The sequence below is a fragment of the Doryrhamphus excisus genome, linkage group LG1 (genome assembly GCF_037039965.1).
Source record: "Doryrhamphus excisus strain RoL-2023G ecotype Guam linkage group LG1, RoL_Dexc_Guam_v1.1, whole genome shotgun sequence".
Lineage (NCBI taxonomy): Eukaryota > Metazoa > Chordata > Actinopteri > Syngnathiformes > Syngnathidae > Doryrhamphus > Doryrhamphus excisus.
In genome coordinates, this window is record NC_136357.1 from 5,154,364 (window position 1) to 5,176,148 (window position 21,785).

The following is a 21,785-nucleotide window of genomic DNA, read 5'->3' on the forward strand; positions in this document are numbered from 1 at the left end:
CAAATATTAAACTTTGTCCTCATACATGAAGATATGAAATCTTTATGTACTCCATCTGTATTAGTTCAAATCACCTCTGCCTCTTCAAGAGCTGTCTGAATCTCAGACTTCTCTGTCTCCACCTGCTTCTTGGCCTTCTCCAGTTCATGGATACTCTTGCCGGTCTCACCGATCTGTTCCGTCAGATCAGAGATCTCCTCTGCAGAGAGATGAAGAAAGGTTTATAAGGAAGACTGATAATTATTTACTGTGCGTCATACTGGGAATCACATATTGAATCTTTGGTCAGTTGCCAAACTGCAAAGAACTTACGTTGCAGGTTTTTGTTTTCACGCTTCATGGTCTCCAGTTGATCCAGAGCTTCCTCATAGGAGTTCTTCATCTTGAACAGCTCAGTGCCAAGAGAACGAGCCTCCTTCTGAGCTCCCTCAAGCTCAGCCTGACCCTCCTCAAACTTCTGCTTCCACTCTGCCAACACCTAGTTCAGCCATTTTTACAGGACATTAGGATCAGTTCATATTTATATGTATATGATATGCCCTTGAACAAGGCGTTTTACCTTGTCAAAGTTCCTCTGCTTTTTGTCAAGATTGGCAGCAAGCCCATTAGCCCTCTCCACATCAATCATGAGGTCTTCCACTTCACTCTGGAGCCTCTGTTTGGTTTTCTCCAGAGAAGCACACTTGGAGTTCACAGCCTCAATCTGTTCCTCAGCCTCCTGAAGGCGCTGTGCCAACTTCTTCCTGTTAATAAACACCTTTTCAATGAAAGTTCTCAAATCCTACTATTACAGTTTTCATTTGAAAAAAAAACAATATTGATAACCATATGACAGAAAGACATTATTCAACATAAAAGAGTAGAAATGATTACCTATCCAAACTGAAAGCTAAATCGATGGTAGTGTATTTATTGTATTTTAAATTGTACTCACTTGGCCTCCTCAAGCTCCTCAGTGCGCTGGATGGCATCAGTTTCATATTTAGTTCTCCACTGAGCCACCTCACTGTTGGCCTTTGACATGCCACGCTGCAGCTCAGCCTTAGCCTCCTGCTCCTCCTCAAACTGCTCCCTCAGCAGATCACAGTCATGGCGGGCTGATTGCAGTCCGTGGGCAAGAGCATTCTTTGCCTGATGAAACATATATTGTATTTGAAGTGATTTCCACCTCATGATGATTTTGGTTAAAATAATCTCTTACCTTGACCTCCTCTTCAATCTGTCTCTTCAGTTCCTCAATCTGCTGTGTGAAGGCCTGTTTGCCTCTGGTCAGCTGTGAGACAAGAGCTTCCTTCTCCTCAATTTGACGACCAAACTCACCTTGTTTGTACAATAATAGAGGGTTAGTGTGTATTTATCAATCAATATAATCAAATGTTGTCTGTTGCCTACCATTTTCTGTCAGAAGACGAGCTTTCTGTGCACCAAGGTCATTAAGCTGACGGAGATTCTCATCATTCTTGGTCTTCAGTTCACTAAGTTGGTCCTCAAGAGTACGGCACATCTTTTCAAGATTTCCCTAGTTTGGAAAAGTTATGGATATCATTGGTCAGTTTTTCTATATTTGTTTAACACCGTGTCACATGTTTACGCACCTTGGCTTTAGCAACAGCCTCCATGTTGCTGGAGAGATCGTCAATCTCCATCTTGTATTCGCTCTTTTCCTTCTCAAGCTTCTGCTTGACACGCTGGAGGTTGTCGATCTGCTCACCCAGCTCAGCAACACTGTCAGCCTGCTTCTTGCGCAGAGCAGCGGCAGTGGCCTCATGCTGCAAGGTGGACTCCTCAAGGTCACGGCGCAGCTTCTGGAACTCAGCTTCACGCTTCTTGTTCATCTCAATCTGAGCAGCAGTGGCACCTCCAGCTTCCTCCAGTCTCTCGCTGATCTCCTCAAGTTCCCTGGAGAGATCAGCTCTCTGCTTCTCAACCTTGGCGCGGGCAGCACGCTCAGCTTCAATCTCCTCCTCCAGTTCCTCAATACGAGCCTGATAGGATAATTTGTTGTTTTAGTTTTTACATTATGACAGACATCATAGGACAAATTACTTCCCAAACAAAAACAATCACCTGAAGTTCCTTGATCTTCTTCTGAAGCTGAGCACCCATTGACTGCTCATCTTCAATCTTGCTCAGAAGCTGACTAATTTCAAAGTCCTTCCTGTGAAGATGATGGAGTAAATATGGGGAATGTTTACATTTTTTTCAAGCCAGAATGTGTATTTAGAGTAAAGAATAACATTTTTACTTCTTAATTTTCTCCTCAGACTGCTGTTTGTCATTCTCAAGATCCATGATGGATTCCTGAGCCAGTTTCAGGTCACCCTCAAGCTTTCTCTTGGCCCTCTCCAGGTCCATACGCAGCTTCTTCTCTTGTTCCAGAGAGCCCTCAAGCTATATAGTCATATGATTGAGTCATTATGGCATTCAAACCGAATCACTTTTTTCTCATTAATAATTAATCAAAACTTACATCATCCACTTGCTGCTCGAGCTTGGTCTTGGCCTTGGTCAAAGTGTTGACCTTATCTTCCTCAGCCTGCAGATCATCAAGAGTCTGCTGGTGAGCCTCCTGAAGGGCCTTCTTCTCCTTGGTCAGCTTAGCAATGCTCTCATCCTGGGAAGCCATCTCCTCAGTCAGGTTCTTCACCTGGAATAGAAACAAACTGTTATTATCGAATGGCTTATGATGTTGTACGTTACAGACAGATACACACTGAATGTACAATAATCTCAAACCTTGTTCTCAGTAGCATGTTTCTCCTTCTCGACCTTGGCCAAGGTGAGCTCCAGGTCATCAATATCTTTCTTGAGCTCAGAGCATTCATCCTCCAGTTTTCTCTTCTTTGCAGTAAGCTCAGCATTGATTTCCTCTTCATCCTCCAGCCTCTCAGTTGTCTCTTTGAGCTTGGCTTCCAGCTGAATCTTACTCTTGATAAGACCCTCACATCTCTCTTCAGCATCTGACAGATTCTCTGATTCCTGTTTCACGTGGGAAAAACAGATTTCAGCACACAATGTTCTGTAAATGTTACATGTTACTATGTGAGATTATGTGTATTTACAGATGCCACTTGCAGCTGCAGATCATTCTTCTCCTGCAGAAGAGAGACCATCTTCTCTTCAAGTTCTTTCTTCTTGGCAAGAGCAGCAGCCAAGTCACTGGTCATCTTCTCATAGTTCTCCTTCATCTGGGCCAGCTCCTTCTCAGTTTCAGCACTCTTCAGCAAAGGCTTAATCTTATAGTACACCTTCATCCATGGCCAATGTTTGACATTCATGAATGAGCGCACGTTGTACTGGATGGTAAAGATGGCCTCCCTGTGGATAGAAATGTTCAGATATGGACGTATTCAGAATATTATGGCGAATTTACTAGTTTATTTTTAAAAGTATATTGTTGAACATACCTCCTCTCCATCATCTTCACAAACTCCTTTCTCATGAGGTAACCACGGCAGAGGGCCTGAGTCATGGTGACAAGAGCTGCCAGCTTTTCATCTCTCATTTCCTCAAGGGTACCCAGAAGACCGGCTTTAAAGAACACCTAACCAGATAGAAAAATAAACACTTAAGTGAACTTAGTTAAAAAGACACATTTGTGATATTTTAGAATATAATCTAAATTAAAATATGTCTGAAAAATATATCTGTGAAACACTCATTGAGCCACGGAAAAACCCAATAGCAAACATTTATGCTTATGACCTTACTGATTATAATCAGATTAAAAATTACTGCAGCACGGAGAATGTATCAACATCCTAATGCAACTGTAAACTGCTTACCTTGGTGTGACCAAATCTGTACTGGTCATGGTCAATATCAATTGATCCAAGCAGCTTCTCTGCAGCCTTCTTGTTGTCAATGAACTGACCCTCAGGGATGACACTGGCATTCAGTACCTTGTACCTTTATAATAAGACAGTGAATATTGTTACTACGAGTGACGGTCTTGTAATTATACTTAAACAGATGTTAAAGATTACAAAAAAATACCTCTGCTTGAAGTCACCATAGAGGATTCTGCTGGGGAAACCTTTCCTGCAGATTCTGATACCCTCCAGGACACCATTACACCTGAGCTGGTGGATGACCAGGAAGTTCTCCATCAGACCTGTTGTAAAACACAACAATATTATCTATAATTGCAGCATTTTAAAATTTATCTCTTTAAAGGTCTCTCTCATCGAACACTGTACTGAGATCATTACCTGGAGTCTTTGTCTCATTAGGAATCAGACAACGCACAAAGTGAGGATGAGTGCTCCTCAAGTTGGTCATCAGTTTGCCCAAATTCTCCTGAAAGTCCCAACAAGGAATATTGTTATACAATGTAACAAGTTGTACACACTGATACTATAAATCATACAAGACCTCTTAAAACTAGACCTTACCCTAAACTGTGAGGACACAGTCTGCATAGAGCCACCCTTCTTCTTGCCTCCCTTCTTGCCTCCGGCCTCTGTTGGTTATTTTTCATGGACATACAGCATTAGAGTAAAATATAATATTCATGTGATCAATGTGTAACTTTTGTTGTCTATCACAAAACAAAAGCTTATTGCACACAAATTTTTGGCATACCCTCAGCAGGAGCAGGAGGATACAGGAAAGCCAGAAGTTTAACTGCAGACTTCTGGTACAGCTGCACAACAGACTCGTTCAGTGGGTCCTTGTTCTTGTCCAGCCAGCCACTGATATTGTAGTCCACTGTACCAGCATAGTGCACCAGGGAAAAGTGGGCCTCAGCCTTGCCCTTTGCAGGCTTTGGCTTCTCAAAGGCTTTGCATTTGCCAAGATGCTGGTCATACAGCTTATTCTTGAAAGATGTATCAGTGGCCTTGGGGAACATGCACTCCTCTTCAAGGATGGAGAAGATACCCATGGGCTTAACGTGTGAACAGAAGTAAACATTTTAAGTAATGCAGACCAATGAGTTACAAGTACTTTCTCTGAATCAAATGCTTACCTTTTCAATCAGCTCAATGCAGGCAGCCAAGTCCATGCCAAAGTCAATGAACTCCCAGATAATGCCCTCCTTCTTGTACTCTTCTTGCTCCAGGACAAACATGTGGTGATTGAAGAACTGTTGCAACTTCTCATTGGTGAAGTTAATGCACAGCTGCTCCATGCTGTTGAACTGTGGGAAGACAAGTACATTACACCTACGTTCCATTCAATTACACCTTCACCATTTGATATGAATTAATCTTACATCAAAGATTTCAAAGCCAGCAATATCTAGGACACCAATGAAGAACTGCCTTGACTGTTTAGTGTCCAACATCTGGTTGATACGGATGACCATCCACAAGAACATCCTCTCATAGATGGACTTGGCAAGGGCTGTCACTGAGTTGTTAACCTAAATAAAATAGATATTTAACAGTGATTATTTACTTATGTACAGGTGGTTCCGTGTTACAGCATTTTGTGGTTCGTAAATTCTCATTGTTAATTACAAAACCACAACAGGCTTTTGTCGTCCGTAACCACACCAAAACAAATGAATAACAAAGAGATTTAAAAACAGGTTGCAGCACATATTTCATACATACTAATTGTCCAATTTTAACTTTAAACCACATAATGTTTTAATTATTTAATATATACCTGAGGTACAGTCTGTCCCTTGGTGACAAACTCATTTCCAACTTTCACTCTGGGATAGCACAGAGCCTTCAGCATGTCAGCAGAGTTCAGACCCAGCAAGTAGGCGACTTTGTCAGCTTCTGAAATTTGTTTATAAGGGAAGTACTGTTATATACTATACTGTATACTACTATACCATCTCTGCAAATTCTCACTGCGTTACTGCATACCCTCTGTGCCATCTGGCTCAGCCTGCTCCTCACGCTGCTTCTGCTTGAACTTCAGGTTACCATGGTGGATGACGGCACCAGTCATCTTGTAGATGCTCATCTTCTCCTCATGACTGAAGCCCAAGATATCGATGGCATTCTGTGTGCAAACAGGTTAGTCATACTTAAGATAATATTATTACGATAAAAAACTAATCTAAACCTAACTTAAGCAAGGGATGTATTTAAATGTAATTGTTTGTAAGATACTTTTACTCACATCGGTGGCTTCCAGCTCCACTTTGTCATCAATACTGGCCACAGTGATCTGACCCTGGCTGATCATGGGGAAATCGTAGGGGTTGGTTGTGATGAGAGACATTTCTGTAGATTGAATTGCAATCATGAGCAGAGTTTTTCACTGGACATATGTGAATGATGTAATGTTTTAAAATGACTGTTCCACTTCATACCAATCAGTTCTGGTTTGTGGTTGGTCATCATCTGGTAGAAGATGTGGTAGCCTCTCTCATCGGGAAGCTGGAATGACACTCTGGACTTCTCCAGCAGATCTGAAAATATTGTATGGAAATTACAGGCGAGCACTTCTGCAAGACACATTCACTGCAGAACTTTTGTACGTACATGTCTCAATATCAGCACTGGCCAGTTTACCAGTTGTGCCAAAATGGATCCTAATGAATTTACCCTGTTTTGAACAGAGGGATTTTTAACAGAGTTATTCTTCAGTAAATGGTAAAATAGGGATTTCAGAGCAAAATAGAGCCACACTTACAAAACGAGAAGAGTTGTCATTCCTCACAGTTTTGGCATTACCATAAGCTTCCAGAAGAGGATTGGCAGCAATAATCTGATCCTCAAGTGAGCCCTGCAATGAGATTTAAAGATAATATCAGCAAAGTATTCATTTTCTACGAAAATATACATGATATTACACTTTTCTTACATACCTGGATTTTCCCTGCTCCTGCACTCTCCTTTTTCTTATCTCCACCAACTGAGATTGTGGCAAAGTACTGAATGACACGCTTGGTGTTCACAGTCTTTCCAGCACCAGATTCTCCACTAGGAATACAAACCAACTAATTCAAATTTGTTCCATGTTTTATGTGTAGGTCAAAAATCACTAAAACTTACGTGATCAAGACGGACTGGTTTTCTCTGTCTGTTAAAACAGAAAAAAGTGCAAGGTTCTGTAAATTTCTGCAGCAGGCATCTGAGATTGTAAAAGGTGCAACATTTCCAACCAATTACATACCAGTAAGCATGAATTGATATGCGTTGTCAGAGACGGAGAAGATGTGGGGTGGAGCCTCCATACGCTTCTTGCCTCTGTATGCAGACACAACCTCAGCATCGTACACTGGGAGCCACTTGTAGGGGTTCACAGTTGCGCAGAAAAGCCCAGAGTAGGTCTGTGAGAGATCAGAGATAGAACTCAGTTCATGACGTCTTAAAATTACAGTTCTTTACTATTGTACTACTCAGTTGGAACATTATCTTACATAGATCATCCATGCTGCATAACGCTCTTTGAGGTTATACAGGACAGAGGCTTCATTGAGATGGGTCATCATGGCCATGTCCTCAATTTTGTCGAACTTGGGAGGGTTCATCGGAGAGACGTCATCTTCTTTAACTGTCCTCTCCTAAAAGAAGACATTGGTCAAAGTAACATCAAAGTTTATGACATCCTTTTAGGAGAAAAATAAAGATACCAACCTCCTGAGTGTCCAAGACTTTGACAGTGATTTTACCACCATCTTTCTTGAGGATTGTTCCCTTCAAGTACAGCTCCTTGGTATCGGCCACGTAGCAGGCTGATTTGGCATCGAATGGTTTGCTCTGAGCCTCAATTCTCTCCTTCTCTGGCTTACGGAGGTAGATGGCAGCTTTGCCATAAATGGCCATTTCTGCGTCGGTACTCATGTTGGTGGTTTATGTCTAAATGGTATTTATAAGAACAACACAATAAATTTGCATGTAACAAGTAGTTAAAATGTTACTATATGGTTTTACATAAAAACATACAGTTTATTACATATTGGAATGCAAAAATGCAGCCTGTGCCACAGGACTTTGGACAAGAGACTGGATAAACACTGGACTAGTTGCCAGTCATAGGGATGTATAAAGTAGCCAAGTGACCATTTACACTCACAGTCACACCTGTCAGCAGTTCAGACTGAAATGAACATGCAGGATTTTTGACTGTGGGAAGAAAAAGTGAAAACATACAATCTAGGGAGAGAACTCCGCAACAATACCAAACAATTTTCGAGCCTTTCGAGCTTACTGCTTCAATTTTCAATTGATTTTTTTGTCCCAATAAATCGACTTCGGAGCTTCCCATCCCCATACCTGGTTAAGTGGGAGGGTTGCATCAACATGGAACACCAATAAATAACAAGAGAAAACAAAACAAATCATGCGAGTGACTGGCTGTGATGACAACCAGTAAAAGAAGCCTAAGAATTATCACTATTCATGCAAAGTAAATGTAATTGAAAGCTTTTCATACCTGACCTTCTATCCGTTTACTATTAGTTGAATGTCACGGTCCTGTTGAAATCACAGTTAATTGTCGCTCTATACAGAACAGAACATATTCAAACAATATTTACCACAAACTGGGGTCTTCAAGGCTCCACCACCACCACACACTGTCGTGCCCCCTTGGTCCTCTTTTATATCGAGTGTTGTTGGCATACAAGGCATGAGTTAAATAAGGAGCACAAGCCAAATGTGGTGTGAATAACTGTGAAAGCAGGCATCCATGTGAACATGCGGTGTTACATTCTGGTTTTTCATTGTCACTTCTTCAGGTTACATTTTTACTTTCTTTGTTTTTCTAAGCAAATAATAGCATTATAGTTTTACGCTTACTTAATTAAGATAACCTGTATTGTTAATGTGTTAGATGTAAATTTTTTAAAAATGTGTTGTGCACTGAAACGTTTTATGGGTGCCATACTTGTACCCTTGTTTCAGACACCTATGAAAATAGCTTCTTTCCATGTCCTTGTGGTCTTTACTGTGAACTTTCTGCATTTTCATTTGTCTTTGGCACACAGTATTGTATTTTTATCAAGACAGCTGTCTTCACTGGCTGTCTGGCACCTCAGGTTTCATTAATGCTGTTCCCAGCTTTTCCTGTTTTAAGTTTATATTGTCCCTTTTATGCAAATGTAATGTTATTATTTCACTTTCACACATGAACAACATTGAGCATAACCCGAATCAGATGAAATAGTATTTCATATGAATAATTATTTGCTGGTGAAGATAGCTATCACCTGTTTTGTTTCTCTACCCCTGTGGCCCAGGTTCTAATTGTGCCGAAACATTATACTCATATTCTACAATTATATAATGTACTGAGGATTTATAATCACTATTCAACATGATTACTGTTGGCCCTGTCTGTCTTCTAAAGCAAATACTTTAATTTTTTTCTATTGTTCAATCACTAGTTAAAATTTGTTAAATTGCACAAGTTAAAATTGAAACAAATGTCAAAGATGGCAAGTGGGACAGCTGATGCTTGCATGACTTTGAACATTTGTTGCAGGACCATGCATTTTATGAATCAGGTTTCCATTGACAAAGACAGATCCCGAGTATGGTATTCCATACTTACACTAAATAAATTAGCTTCATCTGTAAATTGACTTGATAGCACATTGATTAAATTACCAATGAATTAAATCAAATACATGATCCTAACTATTCTCGCAAAACTATCAATGAAAAATTATTAAAATCTTGCATTTTATAATAATAAATTAGCTGGGGGGAAACCCTATTATAAGTTACTAATTAAACAAATGCCATGACTATTATTTTTGAAATTCTGTGTAACAGATATGTCTTTGGTATTCACACGCATATTAACACTTAAATCTGCACACACAGCTGCATGTTCCCATTTGGCTTCACATGCAACACTGCTCCTCCCAGTTGTTGAGCAATGGCAACTCAGATAATTTTACACATTGAAATCATTGGGTTACTCATGAAATTGCTACTTTTTTTGTCTTGTCCAGCCATTAGGGCAGATAGTATGTATTGTTGATCGGGATGTCTTTTTACATGCTAAACAGATTTTCACCTGCCAAGGAAATATGTAAGATCCTCTGTTACAGAGATTTTATTTGACTATATTTGATGTTTATTGTTTGTCAAATTTGGAGGGACCAGACCGGAGAGGAAGGGGATAGAGAAGAGAAAAGGAGACGGGGGGAATACGGGGGCAAGAGGAGGACAATACAGAACAACAACAATTGCAACAAAAATAACAAAACAACAGAAACAAACAGCAGGACTCCTGTCTATGACAGCCATGAAGACCATAATGGAAATAACAAAATAATATCAACAGACATGTAAGTGTACAGTTACCTCTGTAGGTGTGTATGTGAGCATGTCTGCATGTACGATACGTGCATGAATGCACACATGTAATTATCACCAAGCATGTATGTAAGGTCAGGGAAGGCCTCCTGCCAGCCAGCATGCCCCACCTCACACAGCCAGGATGAGCGCCCATCACTAGAAAGCCACTGGCCCCAGGGGGTTGGGCAGAACCTAGATCTAGCCCACAGAGCCCCCACCGAGGAGACCAGCAAGGGGCTGCGGAGAGGCTACCCTCAACCAGAAAGAAAACAGCAGCTTCCAGACCAACCGCCTTGCCTCGGAACAAACGAGCATGCACCGCCTGCACACCTGAGCAACACCCCTGACAAGCCCCCAGACAGATTGGGAAATACAAAGACGCAGAAAACAGCCCAGCAAAGCACAAAGACAGGCAGCAACAAACACCCAAGCACCCAGCAGAGCACCACATCCTTGACAGATACTGCACCAAAACGCTATAGCCAAATGACTATTTTGATGTACTTGAAACTTTTGGGAAGGGTCTTAGTAGATGATGAGTCGTTCAATTAAGTTTAAAATTATTCCATACAATTTAAGAAGACTGTTCTTTTATAGATAACGTTGCTTCATCACTATTATGTGTTTGATGATTGATGTTAATTGACTGTGGTGTGGTAGTATATAATATACGTATAAATGAATTGCCTTCTTATTTTTGTAAAATATGATTTGCTATGCATGGAGAAATTAAGTAAGATTTTCATCTATTTTTTTTTCCTGAAGGGTCAATGCTCATATTTAGTATTATTTAAGCAGATCATTGATGTAGAATTTGAAAATATACCACGTAATACTACATAATACTATGTGCAGTTTTGCAAAGAAAGTAATTTGTATCATTTTTGGGGTGTTTACAAAAAATCTTTTAAGAGAAGTAAAAATATGACGGCAATAGACAAGAGTTTAAGAGCAGAGCTTAAAGTTTATTTTAAATCAGCATACATTTTATGTGATTCATCACAATAAGTCATTGTGCTTTACTCAGCTGCTTCTTTCCCCTGTAAACAGATGCATTTTTAGTGAGTAAATAATGTATATCCTTATTCATATATTTGAATATTATGCTCAATTTAATCACCATGCTGATACGTATTTACCTTGCCAGAGTCACGGCTTTTGGCTCTCATTTTGTTGACCTGAGACTCTGCGATGTCAGCACGCTCCTCAGCCTCCTCCAGCTCATGCTGGACCTTCCTACACTTGGACAGGTGAACATTGGCCTGCTCCTCCTGGGAAGGTAGACATAACATATAATTGAAACAAAAACATTTGTAGAAAGATTATAACCTTTTGTGATTTCTGTTTTTCTCCATCCTTACCGCTTCCTCAGCCTGCCTCTTGTAGGCCTTCACCTTGAGCTGCAACTTATCAACCAGATCCTGCAGCCTGGTGACATTTTTCTTGTCCTCTTCAGTCTGCGATGGAATGTACGCATATATCAGTCAGTCAATCCGTTTTATCTACACATGCCAAATGATAATATTCACCTGGTAAGTGAGCTCCTTCACCCTCCTCTCATATTTGCGGACGCCCTTAACAGCATCAGCACCACGTCTCTGCTCTGCCTCAACCTCTGACTCAAGCTCACGGACCTGGAGAAGACAATGTTTTATGCAGCAGATATACTTTTTGATATGTTTTTCTTGACATAACTATCTTACTCTGGACTCGAGTTTCTGAAGCTGCTTCTTGCCACCCTTCATGGCCAGGTTCTCAGCCTCATCCAGACGGTGCTGCAGGTCCTTGACGGCAACCTCCAGGTTCTTCTTCATCCTCTCCAGATGAGCACTGGTGTCCTGCTCCTTTTTCAGCTCCTCAGCCATCATTGCAGCCTAGTAGGTACACAATTTGTTGTTCTTAGATAATGATTGAGAACAGAAGTAAGTTGATGATAAAAAAACAGAAAGTACATCAGTGATGGCCTTCTTGGCTTTCTCCTCTGCATTTCTTGCTTCCTGAACTGTGTCATCCACTTCACTCTGGATCTGGACCAGGTCAGACTCAAGCTTCTTCTTGGTGTTCACAAGGCTTGTATTCTAATGTAGCAAGAAAATTGTCATTTAAATCATAGTACTGCTTTAATGACGGTGAAACACAAACCTAAAATTAAGTAATGTTTACCTGAGAGTGCAGGAGTCCAACACGCTCAGTGGCGTCCACCAGCTCCTGTTCAGCAACTTTACGGCCTCTCTCTGTTTGTTCCAGAGCAGCCCTAAGTTCCTCAATTTCAGCCAACATGAGGCCATTCCTGCGGTCCACCATAGCGGCTTGTTCCTTCAGATCATCCTGGGCCCTGACGGCATCATCAAGGTGCAGCTGTGCATCCTGGTTAAATAATTATGAGAAGTAAATGAATAGCATCACCAAAAGTACCAGTCATGGAGTATGGCCAAGCTCATGAAAATACCTTCAGCTGTGCCTGCACGATCCTCAGCTGCTTCTGAGACTCAGCAGCCTGACGATTGGCATGGCTCAGCTGAATCTCCATCTCATTCAGGTCTCCTTCCATCTTCTTCTTGATTCTCAGGGCATCATTCCTGCTCCTGACCTCAGAATCCAGAGTTCCCTGCATGGAGTCGATCACTCTCTGGCTGTTCCTCTTAATCTGCTCCATTTCCTCATCTTTCTCTGCCAGCTTCCTGTCCACTTCTCCCTTAATCTGGTTGAGTTCCAACTGGACACGCAGGATCTTTGACTCTTCGTGTTCCAGAGTTCCCTATTGCCATTGAAGATCAAATATTAAACTTTGTCCTCATACATGAAATCTTTATGTTCTTCATCTGTATTAGTTGAAATCACCTCAGCCTCTTCAAGAGCGGTCTGAATCTCAGACTTCTCTGTCTCCACCTGCTTCTTGGCCTTCTCCAGTTCATGGATACTCTTGCCGGTCTCACCGATCTGTTCCGTCAGATCAGAGATCTCCTCTGCAGAGAGATAAAGAAATGTTTGTAAGGAAGAATGATGATTATTTACAGTGTCACATACTGGAAATCACATGTTGAATCTTTTGTCAGTTGCCAAACTGCAAAGAACTTACGTTGCAGGTTTTTGTTTTCACGCTTCATGGTCTCCAGTTGATCCAGAGCTTCCTCATAGGAGTTCTTCATCTTGAACAGCTCAGTGCCAAGAGAACGAGCCTCCTTCTGAGCTCCCTCAAGCTCAGCCTGACCCTCCTCAAACTTCTGCTTCCACTCTGCCAACACCTAGTTCAGCCATTTTTACAGGACATGGTGATCAGTTCATATCAGTTCATTATATGTTTATGATATGCCGTTTCATAAGACGTTTTACTTTGTCAAAGTTCCTCTGCTTTTTGTCAAGATTGGCAGCAAGCCCATTAGCCCTCTCCACATCAATCATGAGGTCTTCCACTTCACTCTGGAGCCTCTGTTTGGTTTTCTCCAGAGAAGCACACTTGGAGTTCACAGCCTCAATCTGTTCCTCAGCCTCCTGAAGGCGCTGTGCCAACTTCTTCCTGTTAATAAACATCTTTTCAATGGAAGTTCTCAAATCCCAGTAATGCATACAAAAGTAATCTTGTAAAATATTGCTAAGAATGATGTCAAGGAGGGGCCACAATTCATTATAGTGTTAAAACGTATAATGTAAACGAGCTCTCTAACCTAAATCCATAGTTATGTAATTGCTGTAATTTAATTTATACTCACTTGGCCTCCTCAAGCTCCTCAGTGCGCTGGATGGCATCAGTTTCGTATTTCGTTCTCCACTGAGCCACCTCACTGTTGGCCTTGGACATGCCGCGCTGCAGCTCAGCCTTAGCCTCCTGCTCCTCCTCAAACTGCTCCCTCAGCAGATCACAGTCATGGCGGGCTGATTGCACTCCGTGGGCAAGAGCATTCTTTGCCTGATAAAACAAATATTGTATTTTATTAGCACTCAATCATTCATTCGTTACAGGTGAGCTGGCCCAGTCAAATGGTCACCAGTCAATCAAAGCACATATGGCTAACAGGTATTCATATTTACACCTATGGACAATTGAAAGTATCCAATTAGCCAAACATGTACTGTATTTTTTGGAGATGCGGGTGAAAGCTGGAGAACCCGGAGAAAACCCCCACACACACATGGGGAGAACATGTAAGTGGGCAGTCCTGTCCTTGATCTCCTGGCTGTGAGGAACATGCAATATGGCCCCATAATATTTAATATTTCTCACCTTGACCTCCTCTTCAATCTGTCTCTTCAGTTCCTCAATCTGCTGTGTGAAGGCCTGTTTGCCTCTGGTCAGCTGTGAGACAAGAGCTTCCTTCTCCTCAAGTTGACGACCAAACTCACCTTGTTTGGACATCATCATCCAGAGTTAGTGTATGTTCAGTTTTACATCTACAAACTGCAATCAATATAATCAAATGTTGTCTGTTGCCTACCATTTTCTGTCAGAAGACGGGCTTTCTGTGCACCAAGGTCATTAAGCTGACGAACGTTCTCATCATTTTTGGTCTTCAGTTCACTAAGTTGGTCCTCAAGAGTACGGCACATCTTTTCAAGATTTCCCTAGTTTGGAAAAGTTATGGATATCATTGGTGAGTTTTTACGTATTTGTTTGAGAGTTAGTTTGAACACCCTGTAACATGTTTACGCACCTTGGCTTTAGCAACAGCCTCCATGTTGCTGGAGAGATCGTCAATCTCCATCTTGTATTCGCTCTTTTCCTTCTCAAGCTTCTGCTTGACACGCTGGAGGTTGTCGATCTGCTCACCCAGCTCAGCAACACTGTCAGCCTGCTTCTTGCGCAGAGCAGCGGCAGTGGCCTCATGCTGCAAGGTGGACTCCTCAAGGTCACGGCGCAGCTTCTGGAACTCAGCCTCGCGCTTCTTGTTCATCTCGATCTGGGCAGCAGTGGCACCTCCGGCTTCCTCCAGCCTCTCGCTGATCTCCTCAAGTTCCCTGGAGAGATCAGCTCTCTGCTTCTCAACCTTGGCGCGGGCAGCACGCTCAGCCTCAATCTCCTCCTCCAGTTCCTCAATACGAGCCTATTAGGACAAGTTATTTAACATGCGCTGTTTTGAAAACAAGATAATAGAACACAATAAAGAACCTGCAGAAATTTCTGAAATCCAGGGTATAATTTACCTGAAGTTCTTTGATCTTCTTCTGGAGCTGAGATCCCATTGACTGCTCATCCTCAATCTTGCTAAGAAGCTGACTAATTTCAAAGTCCTTCCTGTAAAAATGATTAATATTTTATGTATATATTGTTGGGTTCATTCATTGACAACTGTCCATCCGTTCATTTTCTACACTTGTCCTATACTACACTTGACCTTTTTAGGGTCACGGGTGAGCTGGAGCCTATCCCAGCTGATTTCAGGATTAAGGCGGTGCACACCTTGGACTGGTGTCCAGCCAATCACAAGGCTCAAAGACAAACCGTTCACATTCACATTTATATTGACATAAAAAAAAATTAATTACTTTTTGAGTTTCTCATCAGACTGCTGTTTGTCATTCTCAAGATCCATGATGGATTCCTGAGCCAGTTTCAGGTCACCCTCAAGCTTTCTCTTGGCCCTCTCCAGGTCCATACGCAGCTTCTTCTCTTGTTCCAGAGAGCCCTCCAGCTGTATAGTCATATGATTGAGTCATTATGGCATTCATGAGAAATTGTATTTTTCCAATACAAATAACAAATGAAAACTTACATCATCCACTTGTTGCTCAAGTTTGGTCTTGGCCTTGGTCAAAGTGTTGACCTTATCTTCCTCAGCCTGCAAATCATCAAGAGTCTGCTGGTGAGCCTCCTGAAGGGCCTTCTTCTCCTTGGTCAGCTTAGCAATGCTCTCATCCTGGGAAGCCATCTCCTCAGTCAGGTTCTTCACCTGGAATAGAAACAAACTGTTATTATTGAATGGCTTATGATGTTATACATTATAGATAGATAGACACTGAATGTACAGCAATCTCAAACCTTGTTCTCAGTAGCATGTTTCTCCTTCTCAACCTTGGCCAAGGTGAGCTCCAGGTCATCAATATCTTTCTTGAGCTCAGAGCATTCATCCTCCAGTTTTCTCTTCTTTGCAGTAAGCTCAGCATTCATTTCCTCTTCATCCTCCAGCCTCTCAGTTGTCTCTTTGAGCTTGGCTTCCAGCTGAATCTTACTCTTGATAAGACCCTCACATCTCTCTTCAGCATCTGACAGATTCTCTGATTCCTGTTTCACGTGGGAAAAACAGATGTCAGCACACAATGTCCTGTGGACGTAAATGTTACATGTTACTATGTGAGATGATGTGTACTTACAGATGCCACTTGCAGCTGCAGATCATTCTTCTCCTGCAGAAGAGACACCATCTTCTCTTCAAGTTCTTTCTTCTTGGCAAGAGCAGCAGCCAAGTCACTGGTCATCTTCTCATAGTTCTCCTTCATCTGGGCCAGCTCCTTCTCAGTTTCAGCGCTCTTCAGCAGAGGTTTAATCTTATAGTACACCTTCATCCATGGCCAATGTTTGACATTCATGAATGAGCGCACGTTGTACTGGATGGTAAAGATGGCCTCCCTGTGGATAGAAATGTTCAGATATGGACGTATTCAGAATATGATGGCTAATTTACTAGTTTATTTTTAAAAGTATATTGTTGAACATACCTCCTCTCCATCATCTTCACAAACTCCTTTCTCATGAGGTAACCACGGCAGAGGGCCTGAGTCATAGTGACAAGAGCTGCCAGCTTTTCATCTCTCATTTCCTCAAGGGTACCCAGAAGACCGGCTTTGAAGAACACCTAGCCAGGTAGAAAAATAAACACTTGACTGAACGTTTATGCCTATAACCTTTCAGATTATAATCAATTTAAAACATTAAGAATACTGTACCATGGAGACTGTATCAAGTTACTAATGCAACTGTAAACTGCTTACCTTGGTGTGACCAAATCTGTACTGGTCATGGTCAATATCAATTGATCCAAGCAGCTTCTCTGCAGCCTTCTTGTTGTCAATGAACTGGCCCTCAGGGATGACACTGGCATTCAGTACCTTGTACCTTTTCAGAAAAAGAAGCAATGAATACCGTCACTAATCATGATGGATGTATCTTCTTCTTTCTCTTTTGGCTTTTCCATTCAGGTGTCACCACAGCAAATCAATCTCCTCCATCCAACCCAGTTTTCTGCATCTCTCTCTTTCACACCAACTACCTTCATGTCCTCCTTCACTACATCTATAAACCTCCTATTTGGTCTTCCTCTATGCCTTCTACCTGGCAGCATCCTTCTACCAATATATTCACTATCTCTCCTCTGGACATGTCCCAACCACCTCAGTCCCGCCTCTCTGACTTTATCTCCATGGCCTCTAACATGTAATGTCCCTCTGATGTACTCGTTCCTGATCCTATCCATCCTGGTCACTCCCAAATGAGAACCTCAGCATCCTTATCTCTGCTACCTCCAGTTCAGCTTCCTGTCTTTTCCTCAGTGGTATTCTCTCTAGCAAACAACATGGCTGGTCTCACCACAGTTTTGTATACCTTTCCTTTCATTTTAGCTGAAACTCTTCTATCACACATCACGCCTGACACTTTTCTCCACCTGTTCCATTCTGCCTGCACACGCTTCTTCACCTCCTTTTCACAATCTCTATTGTTCTGAAATGTCGACCCCAAGTATTTAAAATTCTCCACCTTCTGTATCTCTTCTCCCTGTAACCTCACTCTTCCACTTGGGTCCCTGTCATTCACACACATAAACTCTGTCTTGCTTTTGTCTAATCTCGTCTAAGCTCATCTGTCAGCATCGCCATAGCAAACAAGAAGGAGCTCAGAGCTGATCCCTGATGCTGTCCCACCTCCACCTTGAATCATGATTAAAGTGTAATGATAGTTAAACAGATGTTTAAGATACCTCTGCTTGAAGTCACCATAGAGGATTCTGCTGGGGAAACCTTTCCTGCAGATTCTGATACCCTCCAGCACACCATTACACCTGAGCTGGTGGATGACCAGGAAGTTCTCCATCAGACCTGTTGTAAAACACAACAATATTATCTATAGCAACATTCTGTATTTAATGGCAGAGTTGTTAGACTTAGGTCTCTCTCATCAAACACTAAGATCAGATACTGAGATCATTACCTGGAGTCTTTGTCTCATTAGGAATCAGACAACGCACAAAGTGAGGATGAGTGCTCCTCAAGTTGGTCATCAGTTTGCCCAAATTCTCCTGAAATCCCCAACAGGGAGTATTGTTATACAATGTAACAAGTTGTACACACTGACACTGTAAATCAAACAAGACCTCTTAAAACTAGACCTTACCCTAAACTGTGAGGACACAGTCTGCATAGAGCCACCCTTCTTCTTGCCTCCCTTCTTGCCTCCGGCTTCTGTTGGTTATCATTAGAGTAAAATGTAATATTTATGTGATAAAAGTCTTCACCAAAAATAATAGCTCATTGCACACAAATTGTTGGCATACCCTCAGCAGGAGCAGGAGGATACAGGAAAGCCAGAAGTTTAACTGGAGACTTCTGGTACAGCTGCACAACAGACTCGTTCAGTGGGTCCTTGTTCTTGTCCAGCCAGCCACTGATGTTGTAGTCCACTGTACCAGCATAGTGCACCAGGGAAAAGTGGGCCTCAGCTTTGCCCTTTGCAGGTTTTGGCTTCTCAAAGGCTTTGCATTTGCCAAGATGCTGGTCATACAGCTTATTCTTGAAAGATGTATCAGTGGCCTTGGGGAACATGCACTCCTCTTCAAGGATGGAGAAGATACCCATGGGCTTGACGTGTGAACAGAAGTAAATATTTTTAGTAATGCAGACCAATTAGTTACAAGTACTTTCTCTGAATCAAATGCTTACCTTTTCAATCAGCTCAATGCAGGCAGCCAAGTCCATGCCAAAGTCAATGAACTCCCAGATAATGCCCTCCTTCTTGTACTCTTCTTGCTCCAGGACAAACATGTGGTGATTGAAGAACTGTTGCAACTTCTCATTGGTGAAGTTAATGCACAGCTGCTCCATGCTGTTGAACTGTGAGAAGACAAGTACATTACATCTACGTTCCATTCAATTACACCTTCACCATTTGATATGAATTAATCTTACATCAAAGATTTCAAAGCCAGCAATATCCAGGACACCAATGAAGAACTGCCTTGGTTGTTTAGTGTCCAACATCTGGTTGATACGGATGACCATCCACAAGAACATCCTCTCATAGATGGACTTGGCAAGGGCTGTCACTGAGTTGTTAACCTAAATAAAATAGATGTAGGTATTTAACAGTGATTATTTATTTATTTTACATTTAATTTAAATTTAACATTTGGGTAACTCGTACACAATGTCAACACATGACAACTGATATAAAATGCATGTTCTATTTACCTGAGGTACAGTCTGTCCCTTGGTGACAAACTCATTTCCAACTTTGACTCTGGGATAGCACAGAGCCTTCAGCATGTCAGCAGAGTTGAGACCCAGTAAGTAGGCGACTTTGTCAGCATCTACAGTTTTTTTTGTAGGTGACAAACAGTTAAAATAGGCTTGCCATAATTTTCAGATCACAATTACATGCTATACCTATACAATCTCTGGGAAATTCTCACTGAGTTACTGCATACCCTCTGTGCCATCTGGCTCAGCCTGCTCCTCACGCTGCTTCTGCTTGAATTTCATGTTACCATGGTGGATGACGGCACCAGTCATTTTGTAGATGCTCATCTTCTCCTCATGACTGAAGCCCAAGATATCGATGGCATTCTGTGTGCAAACAGGTTAGTCATACCTAGGATGATATTATTACGAAAACAAAAACAATTCTAAACCCAACCTAAGTAAGGGACTAATTTAAATGTAATTATTTGTAAGATACTTTTACTCACATCGGTGGCTTCCAGCTCCACTTTGTCATCAATACTGGCCACAGTGATCTGACCCTGGCTGATCATGGGGAAGTCGTAGGGGTTGGTTGTGATGAGAGACATTTCTGTAAATTGAAATGTAAGCAAAGTTTTTCACTGGACATATGTGAATGATGTAGCGTTTTAAAATGACTGTTCCACTCCATACCAATCAGTTCTGGTTTGTGGTTGGTCATCATCTGGTAGAAGATGTGGTAGCCTCTCTCATCGGGAAGCTGGAATGACACTCTGGACTTCTCCAGCAGATCTGAAAATATTGTATGGAAATTACAGTCAAGCACTTCCGCAACAGAAATTCAATGTGGAACTTTTGTACGTACATGTCTCAATATCAGCACTGGACAGTTTACCAGTTGTGCCAAAATGGATCCTAATGAATTTACCCTGTTTTGAACAGAGAGATTTTTAACAGAGTTATTCTTCCGTAAATGGTAAAATAGGGATTTCAGAGCAAAAGAGAGCCACACTTACAAAACGAGAAGAGTTGTCATTCCTCACAGTTTTGGCATTACCATAAGCTTCCAGAAGAGGATTGGCAGCAATAATCTGATCCTCAAGTGAGCCCTGCAATCACATTTAAAAATAATATCAGCAAAGTATTCATTTTCTATGAAAAAATACATGAGATCACACTCTTCTTACATACCTGGATTTTCCCTGCTCCTGCACTATCCTTTTTCTTATCTCCACCAACTGAGATTGTGGCAAAGTACTGAATGACACGCTTGGTGTTCACAGTCTTTCCAGCACCAGATTCTCCACTGGGAATACAAACAAATTAACTATAACTTGTTTTGAAGTGGGTTTTTTATGTTTTTTAAATTACAAAAAAAAACTTACGTGATCAAGACAGACTGGTTCTCTCTGTCTGTTAAAACATAAAAACGTGCAAGCTTCTGTAAATTTCTGCAGCAGACATCTGAGTTTGTAAAAAGTGCAACATTTCCAACCAATTACATACCAGTAAGCATGAATTGATATGCGTTGTCAGAGACGGAGAAGATGTGGGGTGGAGCCTCCATACGCTTCTTGCCTCTGTATGCAGACACAACCTCAGCATCGTACACTGGGAGCCACTTGTAGGGGTTCACAGTTGCGCAGAAAAGCCCAGAGTAGGTCTGTGAGAGATCAGAGATAGAACTCAGTTCATGACGTCTTAAAAATACAGTTCTTTACTATTGTACTACTCAGTTGGAACATTGTCTTACGTAGATCATCCATGCTGCATAACGCTCTTTGAGGTTATACAGGACAGAGGCTTCATTGAGATGGGTCATCATGGCCATGTCCTCAATTTTGTCAAACTTGGGAGGGTTCATCGGAGAGACGTCATCTTCTTTGACTGTCTTCTCCTAAAAGAAGACATCGGTCACAGTAAGAATCACATCCTTAACAGAAAAGGCAAATAAACATTCTGACCTCCTGAGTGTCCAAGACTTTGACGGTGACTTTGCCACCATCTTTCTTGAGGATTGTTCCCTTCAAGTACAGCTCCTTGGCATCGGCCACGTAGCAGGCTGTCTTGGCATCAAAGGGTTTGCTCTGAGCCTCAATTCTCTCCTTCTCTGGTTTACGGAGGTAGATGGCAGCTTTGCCGTAAATGGCCATTTCTGCGTCGGTACTCATGGTGGTGGTTTAG

The 21,785-nt window shown here is 41.7% G+C and overlaps 2 protein-coding genes and 1 long non-coding RNA gene across 3 annotated transcripts in view; 1 reads left to right on the forward strand and 2 right to left on the reverse strand.

The window, feature by feature from the left end:
- LOC144901804 (myosin heavy chain, fast skeletal muscle-like) overlaps nt 1–8,468 on the reverse strand; it is a 10,364-nt gene extending 1,896 nt beyond the window's left edge. The window contains exons 1-32 of the mRNA XM_078796937.1: nt 8,344–8,468; nt 7,545–7,766; nt 7,328–7,471; nt 7,081–7,237; nt 6,960–6,987; nt 6,788–6,887; nt 6,598–6,690; nt 6,447–6,510; nt 6,275–6,373; nt 6,082–6,185; nt 5,823–5,961; nt 5,614–5,732; nt 5,216–5,365; nt 4,970–5,140; nt 4,585–4,888; nt 4,395–4,462; nt 4,212–4,299; nt 3,997–4,114; nt 3,786–3,909; nt 3,408–3,544; nt 3,063–3,318; nt 2,737–2,979; nt 2,471–2,647; nt 2,246–2,391; nt 2,068–2,158; nt 1,596–1,985; nt 1,393–1,519; nt 1,202–1,320; nt 935–1,131; nt 560–743; nt 313–478; nt 75–199 (exon numbers count right to left, since the gene is read on the reverse strand). Coding sequence (XP_078653063.1) covers nt 75–199; nt 313–478; nt 560–743; nt 935–1,131; nt 1,202–1,320; nt 1,393–1,519; nt 1,596–1,985; nt 2,068–2,158; nt 2,246–2,391; nt 2,471–2,647; nt 2,737–2,979; nt 3,063–3,318; nt 3,408–3,544; nt 3,786–3,909; nt 3,997–4,114; nt 4,212–4,299; nt 4,395–4,462; nt 4,585–4,888; nt 4,970–5,140; nt 5,216–5,365; nt 5,614–5,732; nt 5,823–5,961; nt 6,082–6,185; nt 6,275–6,373; nt 6,447–6,510; nt 6,598–6,690; nt 6,788–6,887; nt 6,960–6,987; nt 7,081–7,237; nt 7,328–7,471; nt 7,545–7,751 — 4,635 coding nt within the window. The 5' untranslated portion in view covers nt 7,752–7,766; nt 8,344–8,468. The remainder of the gene's footprint in view (nt 1–74; nt 200–312; nt 479–559; nt 744–934; nt 1,132–1,201; nt 1,321–1,392; nt 1,520–1,595; nt 1,986–2,067; nt 2,159–2,245; nt 2,392–2,470; nt 2,648–2,736; nt 2,980–3,062; nt 3,319–3,407; nt 3,545–3,785; nt 3,910–3,996; nt 4,115–4,211; nt 4,300–4,394; nt 4,463–4,584; nt 4,889–4,969; nt 5,141–5,215; nt 5,366–5,613; nt 5,733–5,822; nt 5,962–6,081; nt 6,186–6,274; nt 6,374–6,446; nt 6,511–6,597; nt 6,691–6,787; nt 6,888–6,959; nt 6,988–7,080; nt 7,238–7,327; nt 7,472–7,544; nt 7,767–8,343) is intronic.
- LOC144901836 (uncharacterized) overlaps nt 1–11,620 on the forward strand; it is a 27,168-nt gene extending 15,548 nt beyond the window's left edge. Inside the window, exons 7-8 of the long non-coding RNA XR_013629928.1 lie at nt 5,878–5,975; nt 11,365–11,620. This is a non-coding gene — a long non-coding RNA (uncharacterized LOC144901836). The remainder of the gene's footprint in view (nt 1–5,877; nt 5,976–11,364) is intronic.
- Nucleotides 11,220–21,785, reverse strand: LOC131131452 (myosin heavy chain, fast skeletal muscle-like). Its single transcript, XM_078796972.1, has 39 exons — nt 21,566–21,785; nt 21,355–21,498; nt 21,108–21,264; nt 20,987–21,014; nt 20,793–20,907; nt 20,618–20,710; nt 20,467–20,530; nt 20,295–20,393; nt 20,108–20,211; nt 19,847–19,985; nt 19,611–19,729; nt 19,329–19,478; nt 19,083–19,253; nt 18,698–19,001; nt 18,538–18,605; nt 18,355–18,442; nt 18,125–18,242; nt 17,142–17,265; nt 16,869–17,005; nt 16,524–16,779; nt 16,192–16,434; nt 15,926–16,102; nt 15,699–15,844; nt 15,357–15,447; nt 14,867–15,256; nt 14,651–14,777; nt 14,440–14,558; nt 13,928–14,124; nt 13,551–13,734; nt 13,297–13,462; nt 13,059–13,183; nt 12,667–12,975; nt 12,381–12,584; nt 12,170–12,295; nt 11,921–12,091; nt 11,747–11,851; nt 11,579–11,674; nt 11,357–11,488; nt 11,220–11,257 (listed from the first exon to the last, which is right to left on the reverse strand). Exons 1-39 carry the CDS (start codon nt 21,770–21,772, stop codon nt 11,237–11,239), a joined length of 5,814 nt encoding a protein of 1,937 aa, XP_078653098.1. The 5' UTR covers nt 21,773–21,785; the 3' UTR covers nt 11,220–11,236.

What these genes read in the sequence shown, in the direction of transcription:
- LOC131131452 (XM_078796972.1), bottom strand. Translation starts at nt 21,772, where the DNA reads ATGAGTACCGACGCAGAAATGGCCATTTACGGCAAAGCTGCCATCTAC. An exon ending in GTGAAGATGATGGAGAGGAG is followed by an intron (nt 16,780 to 16,868) that starts GTATGTTCAACA and finishes TTCTATCCACAG; the next exon opens with GGAGGCCATCTTTACCATCC. An exon ending in AGAAGATCAAAGAACTTCAG is followed by an intron (nt 15,257 to 15,356) that starts GTAAATTATACC and finishes TTGTCCTAATAG; the next exon opens with GCTCGTATTGAGGAACTGGA.